This window comes from Papaver somniferum, chromosome 9, assembly GCF_003573695.1.
Source record: "Papaver somniferum cultivar HN1 chromosome 9, ASM357369v1, whole genome shotgun sequence".
NCBI lineage: Eukaryota > Viridiplantae > Streptophyta > Magnoliopsida > Ranunculales > Papaveraceae > Papaver > Papaver somniferum.
In genome coordinates, this window is record NC_039366.1 from 75,082,454 (window position 1) to 75,099,686 (window position 17,233).

Genomic DNA, 17,233 nt, shown 5'->3' on the forward strand with positions numbered 1-17,233 from the left:
GTGGATGGATAGTGACACATTTGGGGTTATAACTCGCGGACCGTTTCAATTATCATTTAGTTAGATATTAAATTTTTGAGGGACGATACAATTTCATATAAAACAAAATAATCATGACTGTTGGATTTGAATTGGTATCCCCTTTATAATTCATTTGCGGTTAAATCACAACCGAGGGTGCCCGCTGACTTAATTTTGCATACAAAGAGGTAGTAACATGTCATTGGTGCCGATCAACTAATTGGTTTCTACGGGGAAAAGATATGAAAAGAAAGAAAGGAGCCATGGTTCCAATTGCTAAAGTTCGTTGACAAGATTCGTACAAGATTTTATGTCCCCAGCCAAAAAGGAGAATAGAACATTGATGCGAATACGAAAGAGACATAAATGCATGCACAGGATGCAAAACCCCAAAATCCGACTAAGTTACAACTGCCCAAAAAAAAAGAGGACAAAATCCACTATTTCCAAGTTACAGGTTAACTGTTGTATTACTGCTTTTTCTTTGTCTCACCAGACCACAATAAATACTGGGTTTGGTTTTTCTCTCTATTTTATGTGCTGGCAAACACAGTAGTGTTTCTTCTTCATCTTTCTTTTTTTTTCGAGGAACAAAATGAGGTGTAAAAAAAGCTACATTTTGCTATTTTACCCAATCTTATGCAATCCAATATTAAGGTCCGAAGATATGGAAATGAGAAGAGGATGAGAATTCTGCCATACTGCTTTAAAGACTCGTTTCTGATGAGCTTTGATAGATTGTGATGGTTTGTTACCTTTAAACCTGATATCAAAGACGTGAATCATTGGATCTGCTGAACCAGAACTTATGTATAAACCGTCAGGAGACCAAGCTTGATTTATCAAAGCTGATTGTGATTCACTGCTTTCTTGTTTCCACCCAAATTCATGAATCTCGGTCTGCCTTAACCTGATATCGTACAGTTGAAGTTGCTTTCCTGGAGCCCTGCAAAGACAGGAAAATCAGTTCAAACTTCAGAAATCAAGTTTACCTCCTATGTTTTTGGCTTACGCGGATTTTAGAAGGCTCACTACTGCTTGGGTCAAGTAGAACCCAACAGAGACTCAAAAGGCTGGAAACAACTCTATGTGAAGTGTTATCTAGAGGTAGCACCCACTTTCTTAAAGAACACGTTCTGAAAAGGGGTGCGGGATTGTTCAAAACCCAACCTCTGTAAAGAGACACCCTCAGTAACTCTACTAGAGGGTATTTTAGCATCAAAGTTCGATTGAGAGAAATAGCAGTGCACCGGAATACCATTTAAATAGACTGTTTTTAAAAAAAAAAAATCATTTTTAGTTCAAATGGAAGCTAATTTAGAGTTTGTGACTTACCCAGTTTGCACCATGAAAAGATTGAAATCGGAAGGATTAGGCAAAACGCTCATGCATTTATTTTCTATTTGATGCTTAAAGTAAGTTCTCCCTGTCACCAGATCGAAACCAATGATTCTCTTGTCGGCTCCAGCGGATAAGATTACTTGCTTGTGCTGCAATCCAGCAACACCCATCACAGCAGAGGAATGCAAGTTCCTGTGCAACGCCTTCGATTTCCATGAGCTTTCACCATCTTTTTCTCGACAAAGCACCACAGCATGATCACTCCCACCAGTCGCAAAACATACATCTTCCCATGGCATAAAATTGACACTGTTGATGATGCCCTTGACGTGAGGTTTCTCCTCTAAGAAAGTGACTCTTTTTTTCTGTTAATATAAACACAAATACATCATGTAAAAATGGAATCCACACGAAGAACTCTACGAAGAACTCTACGTACCAATGACCAAAGATGACTTTGCACAACTATGAACTTTGTGTTCACTACTTAATTAAAAGGTGACACGGTTAATATTCATGACTAACAACCTCCAGACTGTGCCCATTGGCACAAACTAAGAGAAGGCAAGAAAAAGATCATAACGAAGTAAACTGATTACATGCAACATCATGAACCCACATTTTATATGCTTTATCTAGATTTCTAAATCTTCTACGTTTTTGAAGTCAGCTTAACTAACACAATCTTTTCTATGTACACATACAAACCCACATATCCTAGCAATATATAACTTTTAGTTAAGCATCATGGTAATCCTATAGTCACCAACGAAAAGGTTCAGCCAGCATTTTATATTAACACAATTTGAAATTTTGATCGCACTACCTCTTGAGTTGCATTGAGATTTAAGATTGATATCTGAGAATCCCCGCCATCAGCTGTATAAACAGAAAATAGACTATCTCCTCGTGGATGCCAGGTTATATCTTCAGGCCATCTCCTCTTAGGAGATATACAATCTGTACTACTAAGTAAAGATGCACTGGATCTGCAATATGTACTACTAAGTTATATCTTCAAAAAACTTAGAATCACACTGAAAATAGAAAAACATAGAGGTACCGATACCGTATACATAGACCAAACAAGCAAGCAATTCAAGCGAAGCGGCAAAACTTAATTGACAAGAAGACTGAAATTCTACTAAAGCTCTATCCCTCTATTAGCACAAGTGAAGTATTCTTGATTCTCTTACAACTCATCCTTCGACTGATAAAGGCAATAATCGTATACATATCAATATCAACCACAAACACTGAATCCTTTTAGAGCCTTATCACTCCATTAGCATGGGGGCGTGCTGTTGTTCTCTATTCATGTTGAAAATGCTGTTAGTTTCCTTTTACTTACTATCAAAGAGAAAGACAAATAAGAAAGCCAAAAAAGCGAGATGACATTTTTGCGTGGAGCACTCGACATCTCACTCAGCAACATGAGAACTTTCAGAGCTGATTCATTTTGTAAGAAGTCAGTTTGATTGCAAAGCAAGTATCAAACAGATCTGGCAGGGTAGAAAAAGTTATGGCGTATGTTGTTAACATAATTCCTTATTCTTGTTCTAGAGATTTCTCTGAACTCATATAACAGGTTGAGATAGCTCTAGTTCTTATTTACAACAGATGACGTCTTAGTCTCTATTTTACATTCTTGAGGTGTTTATAGGACCTAAACACTACTACAGTTTTCCTTAGTTTGTCTCTTTGAAGGTTTTGGCTCAATGCCCACTTGTGTAGTCTTTTCCTTCTCCTTAGATAATTGGATTTTACCTATATACTAGTAATGAAAGACGAAGTTGATAGGAAAATAACCAAGTTTTACTATTGTTTGCATATATTTAATAGTTCACCAGGTTGCCATCACACAAGATTTTCCTTCACTAACATTAGCTCAATCATATATAAATCTTCTGCTAAATACCGCCCTTTTTATAATAGCAAATTTGATAATATATTGCGAATAACTAGTGAAGTGGCGAAAAAGTAAAATGCTTGAAATCGTACCCTTTGCCCTGAAGTTGCCACAAGTTAACGACCCCATCCAAAGCACTGCAAAAGAAAATTAAGTTCTTTATAAGTGAACACCTAAGGAAAAGGTACTCTTCGATCAAATTCTCAAGGGTAACTTAATATAGCATATAAGTTTCAGCATGTAATATATATGACTCATGGGACACATGGGTAAAAGATAGGAATATGGGTCTATTTTTACTGCATACCCAACTTAAGTTGAGAAGTTTAGAGTGTCTACAAATACAAAAAAACACAACTTTCCCTAAGAAGCATGTGAACTTTTTAATGTTCATTCTTCTTCTTCTGCGTACCTTGTCACAAAGAGCTGATCATTAAACGGATTCAAAACGAGACTTCTCAATTTTCTTTTATGTTGACTAGAGATGTGTAAACCAGATTGACAACGTAGTAGGCATGGAGATTCTGAGCTCTGTATCAAGGGGATCAATTCTGTGTGTTCTTTTTGCTCTGCAATATCATTAACACATCAGATCACCACATATCAAGGGCTATAAATTTTACATAAAAGGAGAAGCTAAATGCATCAGAGCTAAACAACATGAGCAAAACATTACCGAATTTCCTTTTTGTCCCTTTGGATTCAACTACTTCCAGCTCAGAAGATGGCCTACCAATTGCATCTCCTTTTACTTTCTCGTTACTATTAGAATTTGTAGCAAATGATGTACTAGCTCTATTTTCAGAGCGGGCTGAAACTCTTGTGTTGGGTTCTGTGAATTGTACAGGCTGAGCAATTTTGGGACGGACAGCAGGAATAATAAGCTGGGGCTTTGACTGTGTCTGAATGTGTGAATGGCTTTCATCAGGATGGGCTGAGGTCGACGTTTTAGACTCCACCTTCATATTAATATTACCATTTGTCAGTAATTTCTTAGAGCTAACTAAGTTATCCCGAGACCGGAGCTTAGCCAGGGTAGCTTTTGAATCATTTAACTTCTGTTCAGTTTGTTCAAGCTGCAAACCATCAAAAGTTTATAATGAGATAAAGAGTTAACCAACGAAGACAAACAAACTAAAACACGAATGAATATCAGATAAATACCCCAAATAGCACAAAATTGAGATAGAAACACAACTTATCTGTAGCAGCAAAGCAACTAAACCCAAAAGCATAATATAAAAGAAGATCCTAGGAGTAACTTGGTATCTGAGAGATAACCACTTCTGTGATTGATAAAACTACTTGGTACCACTAATTTACAATCTATTTAGGTATGAGTGCTAGATGTTTGGAAGCAAATTCTGTTTATCTCTTGAAAAACCACGACAATACTCTCAAAGGCATTAATGAGAAATTGAAATTTCGAACCTCTGAAAAGTCCAGAGTTCTTCAGGCCAGTATGCACAATTTCTCTGAGGACTAATGAAGGTTGATAATGATGACTGCTAACATGGAAATTACAGCCATTACTGCTTACAATCGATAAGATAGACCTCTTTTGTCTTATTTAGTGTTTTCGATACTACCACCACCAGTACTGCGCATGTCAAACCTATCGACAAGTCCAATCGATACATTCGGCCTAACTAATACCAAAAATGTTATTAGTAATAAATGGTGTCTTTGTTTTTCTTCTAATGAAACACAACCAAGTATGAATAATTGAGTATTCCAGTTTGTGTATGATTCCAAAAAGCACCATTTCTCTTACTGTATAAAACTTCAAACTTCAGAGAGCATTCTAAAATCCAACTAAAATAGTTTTTTTTACCTACAACAACAAATGATCTAGCAAAGCAATCATTATGAATAACACTAAAAGGGAAGAAACTTGAGCAATATTTTTTTCAAAAGAATCAGAAGCAAAACCTGAGACTTGTAATAAAGTATCTTCTTCTTCAAGTGCTCAACTTCTTTAGTTCTGTGTTCAATAAGGGCAACCAAAGCTTCTTCGTGTTCATCATCTCTTTCATCTTTTGCTCCTCTATTATCTTCCACAACCAACTCTTCTGTCTCCACTTTGGGTTTCTTAAGAATGGATTTCATTTTTCTTTTCTAAACAAAAAAATCTCTCTTTTATTCTTCAATTCGTTGTTCTCCCTCTAAATATACAAACCCAATTTACAGAAATTTCGTATTTTATTTTCTACCGTATTTAGACTAATGCAAGGAACCCTAGAACTAGAATGGTGCGCAGAAAGTTGCACCGTCTGTAAAACCTAAAAATCCAAAACCCCATAAACATAATAACACTAGAAAAAGAAGCCAGAAAGTGAATAAAAGGACCGACGGACAGTTTTTAAGTGTTTAACTACCCACTGGGTGGTTTTTGTTCGTCGTCGTCGTGGTTTTAAAAGGAAAACTGCTATTCTTCGGTTTTTAAGATGATATAAGTAGACGCGCCTAATCTTGCAACTGAAAAGAAGGCGTGGCCTAGCGGTGAGGGAAAAAAAAAAGAAGACACAAAATACAAATTTATCTTTTTTATTAACGACAGGACTCCCCCCCGTGAGATTCGCACACACAAGAGACGACAGCCTCAACAGCAATGGAAGGAAAAACTCATTCAGAAGTACAAAAACCAGCAGCAACAAACTTGGGCAAACAGCGAAAGCCACGTAAACGTAGAAACAAAAAGAAGAGTCTGCTAGCTACCATGAGTACATATCATGGCCAAGTTTATCCATATCAGCAGGATACAGTGAGTAAAGATCAGTGCCAAACTCAACCAGAACAACAAGAGTCTACAACAATAATCGAGAGAAAAGATCGCTATGAGGAGTCTCCCATAAATTGGATTAATGTTGCCAAATTGAGTGCGTATGGTTTTTTAGAGTACCATCTCATTCCAACGCGGTCTTGTTGGCTGAAGAGTCTTTGTGACGATTGGGGAACCACTGATGATGAAATTAAAGTTTGCATTGAAGCTGCCCAGCCGGCCGAACAATTCATAATTGAAGTTTGTGGTCGGCATATGGGATACGGGGTTATTGTACGTGACAGAATGAGGAACCCAATAGTTATTATATCAAGGGTTGCTGATGGCTATGTTTCTCCTTTCTATCACGAGTTGCAAGGCGTGTCTTTAGGTTTGAAGCTTGCCATGAAATATAAAAATTTTCATTTCGATTTTAATTGCGTTTCTCATGTTACTTCTGGGTACATTATGAGGACTTGGAAGTGGAAGTATAACTTTGATTGTCCGCCAAGAGATAACCCCGGGAATCCCAGAGAGAAAAAGCGTTATTGTGTTGAATGTTCAGCAAGTATATTAGATGAATTTGGTGAAAGGATCAATGCAGAAAAAATCTTACCACTCATTGATGAAATCTTCTATGATGCTCTGGAGTTTGCTCGTGAAGGTTATCCAGGATTATATCTAAATCCTATTTACTTGTGGAATGCTAAAGCTGTTTGGCATCTAGCAAACTCGGTAATGGACCAAGAACTGAGAATACATGAAATCGAAGAGGATGAAGAATTAGCGGAGATTCTCTATAAAGAAGTTTTCAATCACGGATCTGAGCAGGAGATAATGTCGCTGCAACGACAACGTATGTTGGTGAAAGAACAACTGGGCTGGTTATAGAAGACGTTAAAACCTGATTCATTTGTGGGTTAGTCTTGGAAGATGTCAACAGTTCAGTTTATCGGATTCATTCTGTGGTAATTTAATCGGTGTTTGGTGCAACTACATCAACAAAAGAAAAGAAAAAAAGACAGGACTCCCACTCTTTTAGTACTACCTGAAGGACTAGTAATTTTTTGGCTTTAAATCTGGCTATGATTAGCACAGAACGTATTTCCTCTAAACACTGGTATGGCAACATTTATAAGTCTTGTTGCCCATCCTCCCAAGGGAATTTTAGCTACTTCAATTATGCGAACTCAACTTATCTCAAACATTACTTACTGGTAGTCAGTAGTTCTTACTTGGAATTTTAGCCTTCTTAAACCCTAAGCTAACATAGAAGTTACAACTTACAGCTATAAAGAAAGTAGAACGAGCAACAAGAAACAGTGGGAGAGCAACAAGAAACAGAGACCTGAAAACTGAGCAACAAAAATTAAACAAAAGAAATGCTTATAGCTGCCAGAAAACATTCATAATTTCCCCCAACAACAACAAAAACAACTCCACTGTAGAAGTGTGATAACACTGTACATTTTGTTGTCTGGGATATATATCAGGGTCCAAACGATACATGCAGACCTCTCTATTTCTTTTCATTTTTCATTGTCAGGACAAAAACGAAAAACACATAAATGCACCATCCAATCACAAAGAAATCCCTTTAAAAACCAAACAGACTTTCATTCTTTGTGATTGTGCACTCCCTCAGTAATACTTACTTTTCTCAACCAATTCAAGATCTTATAATGGTAACAAAAGGGAGTGTCACCTTGGCTATATGGTGAAAAAAAGAACGGACTAAATTAGAAACCAGCCCATCCAGCAGGTTGACTAACTTGTTTGTTCTCTGAGGTACTACTCCTTGGATAATCCCCAAAGCGCTGCGAGTTATTCCCTTGACCAGAGGGCGAAGTTCTAGATATATTAGAACTAGTGGGGACTGCAGTGAAATTATCTGTGCCAAAACCCCATGAGTCAGTTGCAGTAGAACTAGCGCCAGGAGAAGATGCTGGCTTGTTTTGATGGCCATTTGTGGTTCGAACTGATTTGCTATTAGTTTTACTTAGGAGAGTCTGGGGTTTTGGCTCGTTGGTAAATGGCTTCCATGGCTGCGAATCCAATGTGGGGCTACTCTCAGCAAACATCCCTTCTTGAAGTTCCCATATAGTCCCTTCTTTCTTCTCTCTTTGCTGCGACAAGGAGTTAGAATATCTATATTAGAGTTTTAACCAATAGAAATATAAGTTGCACCTTCTAGGACGAAAGTGCAGAATAAAAATACTGATAGTCAGATAAATAAGGATATACAGTACCGGAGGAGTGACTGATTGATTGCTTGCTGGAGAAGTTTGGTACTTTGAAGGATCTCTATTCGGTGACGGAGTCCTAGCAGCAAGGGCTTGTTTCAGTTCTTGGAGCTCCTGTCTCTGAGAACGACAAATAGCAGATAATTTTTCGTATTTGGCAGTTATTTCAGCCTTCTCAAGGTTAGATTGTTGCAACTGTTCCTTCAGCTTATCCACTTCCGCCTTCAAAGATTGCTCTTTTGTCGTTTCAGAGTTACTACTTCTGGAGTCGAGCTTAGCAGTATCGAAATCAGCAACAAAAGTATTAAAGGTCTCGTTCTGGGAAGTTACTTTATCTGTTTGAGAGACTCTCGTTTTCCCAGAACCACGGTTAGCATCATCAGAGTAAAATTTTATTTCAAAATCCTTTGAGGGTCTGTCAACTGATTTCCTAATGGAGCTATCTTGTGAAATCCTGGCAGAACGAGATCGCATATTTAGATCTTTTGGAGGGCTAATCTCAAGGTGGCCACGGTTAGGTTCTTCATCAAATATAGGGCTGCTTTTATCTGTACCAGGTGAAGTTTTCGCGTGTTGAGTAGACCAGAATGCACCCAGCGGAGCCCCACCTCCACCCAAGGTTTGAGCTGGTTCTTTGGATGATGGTGGCGGAGGAGGACTCCGTCGAGGCACCGGTGACGGTGAAGACCTCCTTGCAGAATTGGACATGCCTATTTCAAACACAGTTTGTTATCAAAATTACTTCACTCAAAAGAAAATGAAATCACATGTAAGTTCCTCACTGAAAAACTGAACCCATGGTGGATCTCAATCTTGTACTCACCGTCAACATCGATGTCTGGCCCCCGCATGTCAACTGGCCTATCCGGTAATGAGTTCTTAATCTCTGCGGGTAAAAGCTCATTGACACGAAACCATACCTGCCACCAACAAAAATTTAGGACTTTAGTAAGCAGAAATGAACCTTAGAACAGCTAAGACTACCACTGACACGGACAATCTAGAACTAACCTAGATTCATGGAGATCAATGGCCAATCAAGCAAAGCCCTTGCCTGCGTGATGTCGGGTCTGTCATCTGGAGAAGATTGGAGCATTTCCTTGATTAAATCTGTGACCGAAGAACTGTATTTCGGCATCTCAGGAATACGGTAGTTTCCATTTAATATTTGTAGCTTTGATTCCCCGTCAAACACGGATTTGAAGTAGCATATTCGGAAGAGAAGACATCCAAGAGCCTGTGTAAAGAGACAAGAAGTTACATTACCCATTATATACAAATCAAAAATTGAAATAAAGATATTAAGAACCACCAGAAATTTGCAACTGTCAAACGATGTTAACTGATTTCCTTCAGAGAGAAGGAATAAGCAACATATCTGATCCTAACTAATATTAGGGTATTCAACTTACCCAAATGTCAACTTTCTCATTTATAAGTTCTTTCCGAAACAGATCCCACATCTGAGATAAAGCAAAAAGGCAATGAGTTACTACACCAATAATTTGATGGTACTGAATTACAAACAGCAAAAGTATTTTCTTTCGACCTCGGGAGCTCTATAGGCAGGAGTAGTGTGCTTCCTGATATTGTCTTCTTCGAGGCCCATCTCTTCAGGTCTTTCAAAGCGTTTGTGATTAGTCGATGTGCTACCAAAGTCACACAACTTCCAAGCTCCATCTTGCCCTAATAGAAGATTCTCAGCTTTCAAGTCTCTGAAAAGCAGAACAAATGTGTTAAAAAGACCATAGTACATTTGAGGATCCCAACATAAAAACAGAGATATTCTATGCACTGTTTTACAGTTCACTTTGTATTAGTACAATCAAATACTAACATAGACGAAAGTTTACCTATGAGCTATAGGTGGTGATTGACAGTGCATTGCAAAAACTGCATTGCACACATCCCTGAAAATTTTAAGAACTGATTTCTCGTCAAAAAAAACAGCACCCCTACTTTCCAGCACACTAACTAGAGATTTCTCGCAGTATTCCATCACAATTAATGCTTCTTTTGTTCTCCCCATATCCAGAATAGTTTGAGCTTGAAGGGATACAACATTAGGGTGCCCTTTGAGTGATTTCATTACCGAGATTTCCTTCACAACCAGATTGACTAGTTCTTGGTCATTGCATATAATGTGTTTCAACGCATACTGCTGCGACGGTTGATTTACATCACGTGCAAGGTAAACACTAGAGAATCCTCCTTCAGCAATAACATTTCGGATGTTGAGCTTTAGATTGCCAATGTCAACAGTGCGGCCCTCGAGCCCAACTTGTTCCTTCCCCATGAAAGGCTTGAACTTCCACATGACTAAACACCTGCAGGCAGGACCTTGCTTTTTTATTCAATAAGTTATAGTTGATTAGTTGTTATCTAAGGACTAATAGAGTAAAGCTAAAATTCGATTGTCTATTGGATATGGTAAATCTTTGACAGGTAGGTCAAGTTTTTTAAATTTAAGAAACTTACAAACAGCAGGACGGCAATGCCGAAATAGTATTACACACAAGACACAAAGGCATTACATGCAGAATCTAACTAGTCAATCTAATATCCTAGTCAATAGAAGATGAATCCTCCCTAGAGATTTGTATGAGATATCAAAGAAACACATACTCATTCAATTATCAGCAAATATATTTATCTATCTAATGAATGCACTACACTTGTCAAAACCCATTTGAAATGCTAAGCGCAATAAATATATTAAAACTCAATTGTACAGATTTGTAACAAAAACAATATCAACAAATTAAAACCTAACTTAAATTCTGGGTTAAGGCTACAAGCTTATTTGAGCATTAAATTCTAAGAACATAACGAGCTACAGCAGATCTAAACAACAACAGTAAAAAGTAACCTAAAATCTACAAAATTCAAACTACGAACCACAAGCCAATAATAAATGATAACGAACAAGTTTCAATCAGATCAAAATTCCGTACCTGAATGATCCGAGCAATGGAGAAGAAGAAGTAGAGAGAATAATAATAATATCTCAAAAACTACAACATACAAGATAGAATGCTTGTTGAAAAGACAAGATCTGAGACGTTTCGTGATCTAAAATGCTGATTCGTGGCTTTGTGATGAGAAGAATATTAGAGAAATCAGAGAGGACACGCAGGGTATAATGTATATTTTCTCTGATAGAGGGAGAGAGAGAGATTGGGGAACAATAAGAAATGCGTAAAGCGTAATAATAATAAGGTAATTGAACGAAGAAACCAAGAAATGTATTGCGGAGGTGGAGGTCACATGATTGGTACGTGACATTCTAGCTAATCGAACTATCTCCACTACCACTACTCCACCTCTTCTTCTCATTTTCTTTTTGGAATTATTGGTGTCAGGTGGGGACGGACTCGGATGATTTAACTCGGCTTTTCCCGATCCGAGATGATCAAAGTCTAATTGGTCTGGAGCCAAAATTGTGTTGCGTTGGCTATGTCACTTTCCATCTTATTTCTCTTCTTTTCGTGGCACCAATGAGCTTAAATGTTTGTATAGCTTAAACAGAAAGTTATCTCGGTTTCAAATTCTAATTCGGAATCCTCTCCATACCAAAAACCAACCTCAGCAGACTCAGAGCCTGAGGCAAATGATGCTAATGGTCTTCTGAAAACATAAAATCCGGAGTGTCACTGCACATCCAAGCCGCATGAGTCGTAGAGGTTGTAGGTTACATCCCATCAGCTTGACAAACTCTAGATGCATGCATGTACAAAATCAAAGACTGGTTTCAACTGTGGAAAAGGGAAGGTTTTCGTCTTTTTTTATCCTAGTGACCATTTCAAAGTCATCATAAATAACAAAATTTTCAATGTAAAAACGAGTTAATGAACAGTGACTTCTTACTGACTCAATTTTATTCTGTTTCTTATAAAACTGAACTCAATTATTCATCCCCATTACCTTTAAAAACTCTCTTGGATTTGAGAGGAATACTTCACATATTAAGATCATGTCTAATTCTGCTACTCGACTTCTTCATTTCCCCTTCCCGTTTTATCTTCTTCTCCTTCTACCAATACTATCAACAGCTCAAAATTACAAAAATGTTACTCTGGGTTCATCTATAACATCTGGTTCTGCCGATCCGTCATGGGAATCACCATCTAGCGACTTTGCATTTGGTTTCCGTCCACTTGAAGACAATCGGTTCCTACTTGCAATCTGGTTTGACAAAATACCTGATAAAACCGTTGTTTGGTTTGCAGATGGAGAGATACCAATCCCAAAAGGATCAAAAGTTGAGCTAACTACTGACGGCCGGCTCATTCTTAACGATCCTCAAGGCAAATTATTATGGTCTGCTGGACAAGCAAGCGGTGCTACTTATGCAGCCATGCTTGATAGCGGGAACTTCATTCTCGCAACCAGGGATTCTGCTGATAATTTGTGGGAGAGCTTTAAGAATCCTACGGATACAATCTTACCAACACAAAAATTGGAAGTGGACAGTGTTGTTTATTCGCGTCAGACTAAAACCAATTACTTAAAGGGAAGGTTCAGACTTCGCTTGCTTGGAGATGGAAATCTTGTGCTCAACATTGCTGCCCGTCAAAGTTCAAGTGAGGTTCAGTATGATGCTTATTATTGGAGTAACACTGTTAATGACAATCGAACAATCGCTGGTTACGAGGCAGTCTTCAACCAAACAGGTTATATTTATGTTAAGCTAAGGAATAGAAGCGAGGTGCTTCTCCCATCTCAGAACATACCCCCGGCAACTGATGTCTATTATAGAGCGACACTCGATTTCGATGGAGTTTTCACAACGTATTCTCACCCAAAGAGAGAAAACCAAGAGCAACGGTGGTCCACTGAGTGGTCGGCTCCTGATAATATTTGCAAAATTGGTGGTGGATTGGGGAGTGGTGCTTGCGGATATAATAGCTATTGTTTACTAACATCTGATCTGAGACCTCGATGTGAATGCCCGCCTAAATTTGTATTTATAGATCCGAATAACAGATATGCAGGTTGTAGACCGGATTTTGTACAAGGATGTCAGTCAGAAGAATGGAAATCAACAACCGATTCATTCGAGTTAGAGACCCTGGAAGACATAAATTGGCCAACTTCTGACTATGAAATGTTGGACTCATTTAGTGAAGAACAATGCAGAACTTCATGCCTGAACGATTGTCTCTGTGATGTAGTAGTTTACTCAGGAGCAAGATGTTGGAAGAAGAAGTTGCCACTCTCAAATGGGAGATTAGAGAGTGGCATGAATGGAAAGGCTCTCATCAAAGTACGGAAAGACAATTCATTACAACTGGGTCCTTACGACCCTCGTTCTTCAGGCGAGAAGAAAGATCGATCTACACTCATCCTGGTTGGATCATTACTCCTAGGTAGCTCTGTGTTTTTCAATTTCATGTTGTTAGCTGTAATCTTTCTGGTACTTTTCTTTTTCAAGAACCGAAAGAATATGAGAAAAATTAACCAAGATCCAAGTGTCTTGAGATCAAATCTTCGTTCTTTTACCTACCAAGAGCTTAAGGAAGCCACAGATGGGTTTAAAGAAGTGCTGGGAAGGGGTGCTTTTGGCATAGTTTATAAAGGAGTGGTAGAAGAAATGGGTTCAAGAAACTACGTTGCTGTGAAGAAATTAGACAAGTTGGTTGAAGAAGGGGAGAAGGAATTCAAAACTGAAGTAAGTGTGATAGGCCAAACCCACCACAAGAATCTTGTACGGCTTCTCGGGTACTGCGAGGAAGGACAGAACCGGATTTTGGTGTATGAGTTCATGAATAACAGCAATTTAGGAGAGCACCTCTTTGGAATTTCAAAGCCTAACTGGAACCAACGAGTCCAGATTGCTTTTGGCATCGCAAGAGGACTAATGTACTTGCATGAAGAGTGCAGCAGCCAGATCATCCATTGTGATGTAAATGTTGGTTAAACTTCAACATAGAAGTCACTAACAAGCTGGTTAGGACAAGATTAGGAAATTGATGTAATCCTAAGGAAATTAGAAGTCATCTAGTTCTAAAAAAAGGAAAGACAAGTAATAAGGTAATAGGACTAGGAAAAGGAATTCATAGTTCTATATATATATGATCACCAAAGTTGTGGTTGATCATATGAGCAAGATTAGAGCTTGTGTTTAGTTTTGAGAGATTTTCTAAACATCAATAAAGAGAGTTGTCTTTATATAAGCTAAGTTTCATCTTGCAGTTGCCATTAATTGGTATAAGAGCGTGTTTCTGAGCCATGGAAAACGAAACCACCACTGTGGGTGCAAAACAGTTCACGCCACCATCAATACAAGTTTCAATCCTCAACGCCACAAACTACACAGTATGGGCCATGAGAATGAAGGTACTGATGAAAATCTACAAAGTTTGGGAAACAATTGATCCTGGTACATTGGACCCAGAAAAAAACAGTGTTGCCATTGGATTACTCTTTCAAGCAATACCAGAATGTCTTGTTCTACAAGTTGGTGAACAGGAAACTCCAAAGAAAATTTGGGATGCAATAAAGGCACTAATCTCGGAGTTGATCGAGTTAAAGAAGCCCGTCTGCAAACCTTAATGTCTGAATTTGAAAGAGTGAAGATGAAAGACACTGATATTATTGATAGCTTTGCAGGAAAGCTATCAGAGATAGCCTCAAAAGCTGTGTCACTTGGACAATCCATTGATGAAGATAAACTGGTAAAGAAATTTCTCAATAGTTTACCAAGATCCAAGTATATTCATATCATAGCCTCTCTCGAACAAGTCTTAGGTTTAAAGAAGACTAGCTATGAAGATATAATTGGAAGATTGAAAGCATATGAAGAAAGAATCCTTGATGAAGAAAACAATGGAGAAACTCAAGGAAAACTCTTGTACACAAACTCTTACCAACAAAACTCTGCGACAAGAGGAATAGGTCGTGGAAGAGGTGGTAGAGGAAACAGAGGCCGAGGAAGGGGAGGAAGGTTTAACTCACAAGATAGAACAACAAGTCAGAATGATCAAAACCAAGGGAAAGAAAAGAAGGATATATCAAACATTATTTGTTACAGATGTGATAAACCAGGACACTTCTCCTCTGTATGCCCTGAAAGAATACAAAAGATGGAAGAAGCAAACAAGAATGAAACAAGGGAAGCAGATACATCTCTTTTCATGCACGAAGTTGTATTCTTAAACGAAGGGAAACTAATACCAAAGAACTACGAATCAAAGGATGGAGAAGAAGGAATCTGGTATTTAGATAATGGAGCCAGCAATCACATGACTGGTAAGAGACACTACTTTTCTGAACTCAATGAGAAAATCAAAGGACAAGTGAAGTTTGGGGATGGATCTTCTTTAGAAATTGAAGGGAAAGGATCAATTCTATTTCAGAGCAAGACCGGAGAACAGAAGCTTGTCACAAACATCTACTTCATCCCAAACTTACAAAGCAACATTCTAAGTTTAGGACAAGCTACAGAAGTTGGATGTGATGTTAGAATGCGACAAGATTATCTAACAGTTCATGACCCAAGTGGAAGACTTTTAGTTAGAGTCTCACGCTCACAGAATAGACTCCACAAGATAAGTCTCATGATTGGAAGGCCATTGTGTCTGAATATGATACTGGAAGATCATACATGGAAGTGGCATGCAAGATTAGGACACATAAGTTTCAGAACCTTAAAAACTATGTCTCAGAACAAGATGGTTTGAGGGCTACCACAACAAAACGGAGTGGTGGAGAGGAGAAACGGGACTCTAATGGAGATGACAAGAAGTTCTTTAAAGGCTATGCAGATACCTAATTATTTATGGGGAGAAGCTGTACGACACTCCACATACCTAAAAAACAGGATACCTACGAAAGCTCTGAAAGACATGACTCCATATGAAAGTTTGCGAAAGAGAAAACCAAACATAGATTATTTAAGAGTGTTTGGTTGAAAAGCATACGCAAAAGTTGATTCTGCAACTCTTAAGAAACTGGATGATTGATCTCATACTCTTGTGCATCTAGGAATTGAGCCTGGATCCAAAGCTTACAGATTATTCAATCCAACAACGAAAAGAGTAATAGTGAGTCGAGATATGGTATTCGATGAAAAAGCAAACTGGAACTGGAAAGAAACTAATGATGGACCAAGTAGGGATCCAGGAATGTTTCACATGAGATGGGGTCAAGTAATTGATGAAGGCGAAGGACCCATAATCATCAATACCAATGGAAACAATGATGTTAATCAAGAAGAAGAAGAGAATAATGAAAACACTGAGAATAACGAAGAAGTAGAAGAAGAAGAAGAATAAGAAGAAAAAGAAGAAGAAGAAGAAGAAGAAGAAGAGGAGATCGATGAAATAACTCAACCCATTCCACTGCGAAAATCAACAAGACAGATACAAAAGCCACGGTATCTGAAGGATTATGTTCTTCAAGCTGCAGAAGAATGTGAGATTATGCTACTTTCTGTTAATGATGAACCAAGGAATTTTCAGGAAGCAAAGGTCTCGACTAAATGGACACAAGCATGTAGAGAAGAAATTATTTAAATCAACAGAAACAAGACTTGGTTTCTAATTGATAAACTAGATGGGATTCATATTAAACAAGAAGCTTATGCAAGGAGAATTCTGAAAGAAGTAGGACTTGAAACTTGTAATCCAACTAAGATACCAATGGAGTTTGGACTTAAAGTTTCAAAGGCACAAGAAGAAGCAGAGATTGATTCAACGAGTTATAGAAGAAATGTTGGATGCCTTAGATACTTGTTACACACAAGACCAGACTAGGCTTTCTCTGTGGGAATAGCAAGCCGTTATATGAAGAGTCCACGCAAGTCTCATGGTGATGTAATAAAGCAGATATTGAGATATCTAAGAGGAACAATCAGCTATGGATTGAAGTATGGTCGAGGAGGATCAAAAGGAATTGTTGGGTATAGTGACAACAGTCATAATATTGACCAAGATGATGGAAAAAGTACAACCGGTC

General features: G+C 38.2%; 3 protein-coding genes across 4 annotated transcripts; 1 reads left to right on the forward strand and 2 right to left on the reverse strand.

The window, feature by feature from the left end:
• Positions 1-273: 273 nt before the first annotated feature.
• On the reverse strand, positions 274-5,754 carry LOC113313923 (U5 small nuclear ribonucleoprotein 40 kDa protein-like). The gene is made up of 7 exons (XM_026562697.1): positions 5,204-5,754; positions 3,948-4,347; positions 3,684-3,840; positions 3,364-3,408; positions 2,189-2,351; positions 1,357-1,727; positions 274-967 (listed from the first exon to the last, which is right to left on the reverse strand). The coding sequence occupies exons 1-7, from the start codon at positions 5,378-5,380 to the stop codon at positions 649-651; spliced, it is 1,632 nt and encodes a 543-aa protein (XP_026418482.1). The 5' UTR covers positions 5,381-5,754; the 3' UTR covers positions 274-648.
• Positions 5,755-7,397: 1,643 nt separating this feature from the next.
• Positions 7,398-11,475, reverse strand: LOC113310166 (probable serine/threonine-protein kinase DDB_G0276461). 2 transcript variants are annotated; one of them, XM_026558745.1, is made up of 8 exons: positions 11,230-11,475; positions 10,129-10,619; positions 9,825-9,990; positions 9,688-9,738; positions 9,330-9,512; positions 9,099-9,195; positions 8,282-8,985; positions 7,398-8,158 (listed from the first exon to the last, which is right to left on the reverse strand). In XM_026558745.1, the coding sequence occupies exons 2-8, from the start codon at positions 10,590-10,592 to the stop codon at positions 7,772-7,774; spliced, it is 2,052 nt and encodes a 683-aa protein (XP_026414530.1). In that variant the 5' UTR covers positions 10,593-10,619; positions 11,230-11,475; the 3' UTR covers positions 7,398-7,771. The 2 variants fall into 2 exon arrangements, with proteins under 2 accessions (XP_026414530.1, XP_026414529.1); XM_026558744.1 differs by having other exon boundaries at positions 7,402-8,158; positions 10,129-10,602; positions 11,230-11,474.
• A 671-nt stretch (positions 11,476-12,146) lies between these two features.
• LOC113308233 (G-type lectin S-receptor-like serine/threonine-protein kinase LECRK4) lies at positions 12,147-14,331 on the forward strand. Its single transcript, XM_026556710.1, has one exon. The coding sequence runs from the start codon at positions 12,249-12,251 to the stop codon at positions 14,193-14,195; it is 1,947 nt and encodes a 648-aa protein (XP_026412495.1). The 5' UTR covers positions 12,147-12,248; the 3' UTR covers positions 14,196-14,331.
• The last annotated feature ends 2,902 nt before the right edge of the window (positions 14,332-17,233 follow it).